The sequence below is a fragment of the Saccopteryx leptura genome, chromosome X (genome assembly GCF_036850995.1).
Source record: "Saccopteryx leptura isolate mSacLep1 chromosome X, mSacLep1_pri_phased_curated, whole genome shotgun sequence".
NCBI classification, from domain to species: Eukaryota; Metazoa; Chordata; class Mammalia; order Chiroptera; family Emballonuridae; genus Saccopteryx; species Saccopteryx leptura.
The window spans coordinates 15,634,351-15,640,000 of NC_089516.1; the positions used below are offsets into that span (position 1 = coordinate 15,634,351).

Here is a 5,650-nt window from a genome sequence, read left to right on the forward strand (position 1 = left end):
CTAAGGCACTTGAATGCATTGTAGCTATAAGAAAGAGAATATAGGATGCTATATTTCCCAACATATTTGGCTAGTAACCTTTTCTCTCTTCAAAAATCATCATTCCAGCAAAAAATGCTGACATGGAGAAGGTTTTTCCCAGTGCTTCACAGATTTCTAGCCAATATCTGACTGTGTTCAAATTTTAATCAGCAACTTTTGCTGGAGATAGAAAGATGCTATAAACATGTAACTAGCCAAACACTTAAAACTAGAAAATACTATGATAAATGAGACACTGGCATTGAAATTATATTAATAGGCTGCTTCTGTTAACCAAACTTAATAAGATGACTATAAAAATATAAATATATACACTATCTTTAGTTAGACAAAGGGAAAAAATAAAAATCAACCATGTAAGTACAGGATGAGAAAGAATGAATTCAAATACCCATCATGTTCCCGGGAGGAACTTTGTGTCTTGAGTTAGTAGGTAGGATGAGTAAAACTGTCATGTTTAATGAAGAGGACCCATATAGTAAGATTAAGCCCATTTCTGCAGATTTGTTTTGTTTAGTTCTATGTGCCATGTCACAAAAGGTTCTCAATGAATATTTTCAAAGGAGAAGGGACAGAATCATGTAAATCTTGGAAACCATATCATATCAAGAAATGTGGGGGGGTTTCCCCAAAACTAGGACTTTAACCGTAACGAACAGAAACCTTAAGGGGATTTGACAGCAGCCATTACAAATACAAGGATACAAGGAGAATCAAACCCATTCCTTGTCATTCAGCAGTCAGAAGGAGAACCTAAGGAAACAAGAGCTGGCATATTTTAGTTCAATACCATCTTTGTAATCATTAAATTGCCTCATAATGGAATGCATACCCTTGAAGCAAAGTGAGCTCCTAGCCTCCAGGATTGTTTAAATCGAAGCTGTATAGCTATCTGCCCAGATTGCTACCAAGGTGTCTTCTACTTTGCACCTCACCTCATACATGACTTCTATGAATCCTTCCAGTCCTAAGATCTGTGAATGTATGAAACCATAGGGAAGGAAAAAAATTAAGAGGCATTAAGAAAACTAGAAAACTACTGAAAAAACTCTCTTAGGTACCTTAGACCCCACTATACCTCTCTTTTAACTAGCATCCCTGAAATCATATTTAGAAACTGCTTGGAAAAATGCTGGAGTTTATCAAAAGAATCAGTGCTGAAGTACCATTCCTAAGTGTGTACTTAATAGACTTCTGATGGTATTATTTAAGTTACAGTACAGGACATGGAACTGAATTTATCTAGACCAAGTATTGTTACACAAAAGGAAACTTACTGAAACAAGTTGGTTTTGTTTTTTTTTTTAATCCATTATATTTCCTTCCTATGCAAATAATTGGCTTATAAAAAGAAACCAAACCAAATATGTGTATAATAAGTTCAAAGCCTGCTTCAAGTCTATTCCCAAACTCAGCCAAAACTAGCATGACCTGAGTGACTGAGGCACCTAGGACACCAATGGTGAGTAAACACTCTCCAGGATCAATAAAGGTCTATAGGCTCAGCCCTTGAGATTGAGTATCAATTTATTATTTTTACTCATTGATTTTAGAGGAGGGTAGGGAAAGTGAGAGAGACAGACAGAGAAACATCAATTTGTCATTCCACTTATGCATGCATTCAGTGGTTCACTCTTACATGTGCTCCGATTGGGGATCGAAACCACAAACTCAGCGTATGTGGACTACACTCTACCAACTGACAGCTCCACCCAGGGAAAGTGAGTGTCGCTTAAATTTTGCGTCAGAGGTGCCTGCTTACCTCACCTTGGTCTCAGGGTGATGACCTGTGACCTGTGATTGGTCAGGTCATCACAGCCCCTCCCTGCTTTCACAATCGTTTCCTAGGCAACAGCCATATAGCTGCCGACCTTAACGGGCAGTATGGTCTGTTGCTCAAGAGCCTGAGGAAAAAGGGGCTTCAGGTCACGTCTTTTCTCAACCCACAAGGAGGAGAGAGGTCTGTACCAACCCTACCATGCTATCATGGCTTGGGCCCCGGAGCAGAAGTGGGTGGGGCCAAGTCCAGATGATCCTGGAGCCAGTAGGGATGGCCTGGGAGGCGGAGGTGGAGGCGGAGGCGGACATAGTGGAGGTGCCAGAGGAGGAAGAGGTCGAAGAGGAGGAAGAGGCAAAAGAGGCAGAAGAGGCAAAAGAGGAGGCAGGGGCTTGAGGGCCACTAGCTCCACAGAACCTCCTACTACCTTTAAAATACGAAACAGTATGATTGGTGCTGTGATTGGTATCAGAGGATCAAAAATACAACACATCCAGAGCATGACAAATACAAAAATACTGATTATAAAGGGTGACAACGAAGCAAACGTAAACATTTTTGGCAGCAAGGATATGACAGCAAATGCCAAAGCTGCTATAGAAACCATTATTAAAAAACGAGAAGAAAGTTACAATTCACAATCCAGTGTTGCTAATGCTGCATCCCAATCCCCTATTGGAAGAGATTCAACCACAAATAACACTGTTAGAGAAGTTCGGCAATTGTTAAACTGGGACCGAATTAAGGAGGAAGTAGCAGATTGGGAAAAAAAAAAGTGGACGGGTTTACCTCCAATTAGAAAAGACTTTTACGTAGAATCTGCAGCTACAAGTTCACTGTCTCAAGTGCAAGTAGACATTTGGAGAAAAGAAAATTTCAATATAATGTGTGATGACTTGAAAAATGGCAAAAAACGTTCTATCCCCAACCCAGCTTTTACATTTCAAGACACATTCCACGATTATCCTACCTTGATGAGAAACATTAACAATGCTGGATTTAAATATCCAACACCATTTCAGTCACAGGCATGGCCCATTATTCTTCAAGGGATAGATCTTATAGGAATTGCCCAAACTGGAACAGGCAAAACATTGTCCTATTTATTGCCTGGGTTCATTCATATAGGCTCTCAACCAACACCTAGAGGACAAAGAAATGGTCCTGGGATGCTAGTTCTTACACCAACTAGAGAATTAGCTATCCAGGTAGAAAATGAATGTTACAAGTATGCATATAAAAGTCTTAAAATCGTTTGTATATATGGTGGCAGAAATAGAAAAGAACAAATAAGAAGCATTGACAGAGGCGTAGACATCATTATTGCTACTCCTGGTCGGCTCAATGATCTACAAATGAATAACTTTATCAACCTAAGAAGCATAACCTATCTAGTCTTAGATGAAGCTGATAAAATGCTGGATATGGGATTTGAACGTCAGATAATGGAGACTTTAATAGATGTGCGCCCAGACCGGCAGACAATTATGATAAGTGCAACTTGGCCAGGTACGATTCGTCGAGTTGCACACTCTTATTTGAAAGAGCCTATGATTATTTATGTTGATTCTCTGGATCTCGTTACTGTAAATACAGTGAAACAAAATATAATTGTTACCACAGTAGAAGAAAAACGATCTCTTATCCAAGAATTCCTACAGAATCTATTTCCCAAAGACAAAGTCATCGTGTTTGTCAGCAGAAAACTTGTTGCTAATGATTTATTCAATGATTTAAGTATCCAAGGCCTATCTGTCCAGTTGCTTCATGGCAACAAAAAACAGAGTGAACGTGAACAAGCATTAGATGACTTTAAAAGTGGAAAGGTGAAAATACTGATCGCTACTGATTTAGTATGCAGAGGTCTTGATGTTAGTGATATTACACATGTTTATAATTATGATTTGCCTTGGAATATTGAAGAATATGTACATAGAATAGGACGTACCGGAAGAGCTGGGAAGAGTGGCATAGCTATTACCCTAATTACTACAAAGGATTGGAAGATTGCCCCTGAATTGATTCAAATTCTGGAAAGAGCAAATCAAAGTGTCCCAGAAGCTCTTGAAGCAATGGCCAATCGTCACAAGTTTGCTGAACCAAAAAAGAATACAAAAAACCCCACAAAAATATTTCAACAAAAACCCCAGGGGTCTTATGGAAAACCACTTTAAATACTTGCACCAGGCTACTAAAACATTCAAAATATGTTAAAGACATGCACTGTTCAACATACAGAAGGAAAAATCGGAAACATATGGGGAGTTTACAGACAAGCAACTCTTAAATAACACCAATAACCTGCCAATATGCTCCTTAATAAAATCAAAATTGATTTGAAAATGAGAGAGTGAGTGAGTGATTATGTAGGGGTAATTGTATCTTCTCTAAAAGACTTGGCAGTAGATAATAATGGTACTCTACTTGCTTTAAAATAGTTGTACTAAATTGAAAGTTTTTATCAGACTTATTCAAGTCAGGACATTCTATTTTCACCCAATGGTCAGGACCACAATTCCTAAAAATATCTCCACAATGATTCCCTAATTATTTTAATTCTAAAATTCTAACTTTTTTCAATAGATATGACTAAGAGAGCAGGGTGCCTGACTGAGTAGGAATCAGATCTTCATACAAACTCTGTTACTAAACATTGGTTAAAAATTGGAGAGGGGGAGGCAATTGCTTTTAGAGGTCTCACTGTCTTCACTATTGAATTTGGGTGGTTGTATTAAGTAACTTTGGGGTCCCCTTCACTTCTACAATAAATTCTATGATATAACCAAACTCATGTACCTAAGCCTTATATTAACACTTTATTTTCTAATCTAGGGATAAAACACATCCTTGCATAACAAATTGACCAATGAACACCCCCACCATTAAGAGGAAGACAGACACACAGATAGATACAGACAGATACAGACACATAGATACAGACAGACAGATACACAGATAGATTCAGAAAGACACACAGACACACAGGTACAGACAGAAACACAGATACAGTCAGACACACAGACAGATACAGACAGACACAAAGAAAGGGAGAGAGATGAGAAGCATAAACTCATAGTTGTGGCACCTTAGTTGTTCACTGATTGCTTCTCATTTGTCCCTTGACTGGGGATGAGGCTCCAGCTGAGCCAATGACCCCTTGCTCAAGCCAGCAATCTTGGGCTTCAAGCCAGAGACTTTGGGTTCAAGCTAGTGACCATGGGATCATGTTGATGATCCCACACCCAAGCCAGTGACTCCCCTATCCCGCTCAAGCTGGTGAATCTGCACTCAAGGCAAATGAACCCATGCTCAAGATGGTGACCTTGGGGTTTTAAATCAGTATCCCAGGTCAACACTTCATACACTGCACCACCACAGGTCAGGCAATGAACCCCTTTTAATAATCAGAAAAGCGCATTCTGCTCTTTCATTGATTTTTGTGATGTGACTTGTGGGTTATGTATTTTCTTTTCATCAGATTTTATTCCTCAATTTGTCTTAAGAAGGTCAATACTGCCTGACCAGGCAGTGGCGCAGTGGATAGAGCGTCGGACTGGGATGCTGAGGACCCAGGTTCGAGAACAGGAGGTCGCAAGCTTGAGCGCGGGCTCATCCGGTTTGAGCAAAAAGCCCATCAGCTTGAGCCCAAGGTCACTGGCTTGAGAAAGGGGTCACTCACTCTGCTATAGCCCCCCAGTCAAGGCACATATGAGAAAGCAATCAATGAACAACCTAGGTCTCGAAACAAAAAACTGATGATTGATGCTTCTCATCTCTCTCCATTCCTGTCCGTCTGTCCCTGTCTATCCCTCTCTCTGACTCTCTCTGTCC

The 5,650-nt window shown here is 39.8% G+C and overlaps 1 protein-coding gene across 1 annotated transcript; it reads left to right on the plus strand.

The window, feature by feature from the left end:
* The first annotated feature begins 2,028 nt into the window (after nt 1-2,028).
* On the plus strand, nt 2,029-3,993 carry DDX53 (DEAD-box helicase 53). The gene has a single exon (XM_066357715.1). It carries the CDS (start codon nt 2,029-2,031, stop codon nt 3,991-3,993), a length of 1,965 nt encoding a protein of 654 aa, XP_066213812.1.
* Nucleotides 3,994-5,650: the final 1,657 nt, after the last annotated feature.

Bases quoted from the DNA above. Each gene is read 5' to 3' on its own strand.
- DDX53 (XM_066357715.1), top strand. From the start codon at position 2,029: ATGGCTTGGGCCCCGGAGCAGAAGTGGGTGGGGCCAAGTCCAGATGAT.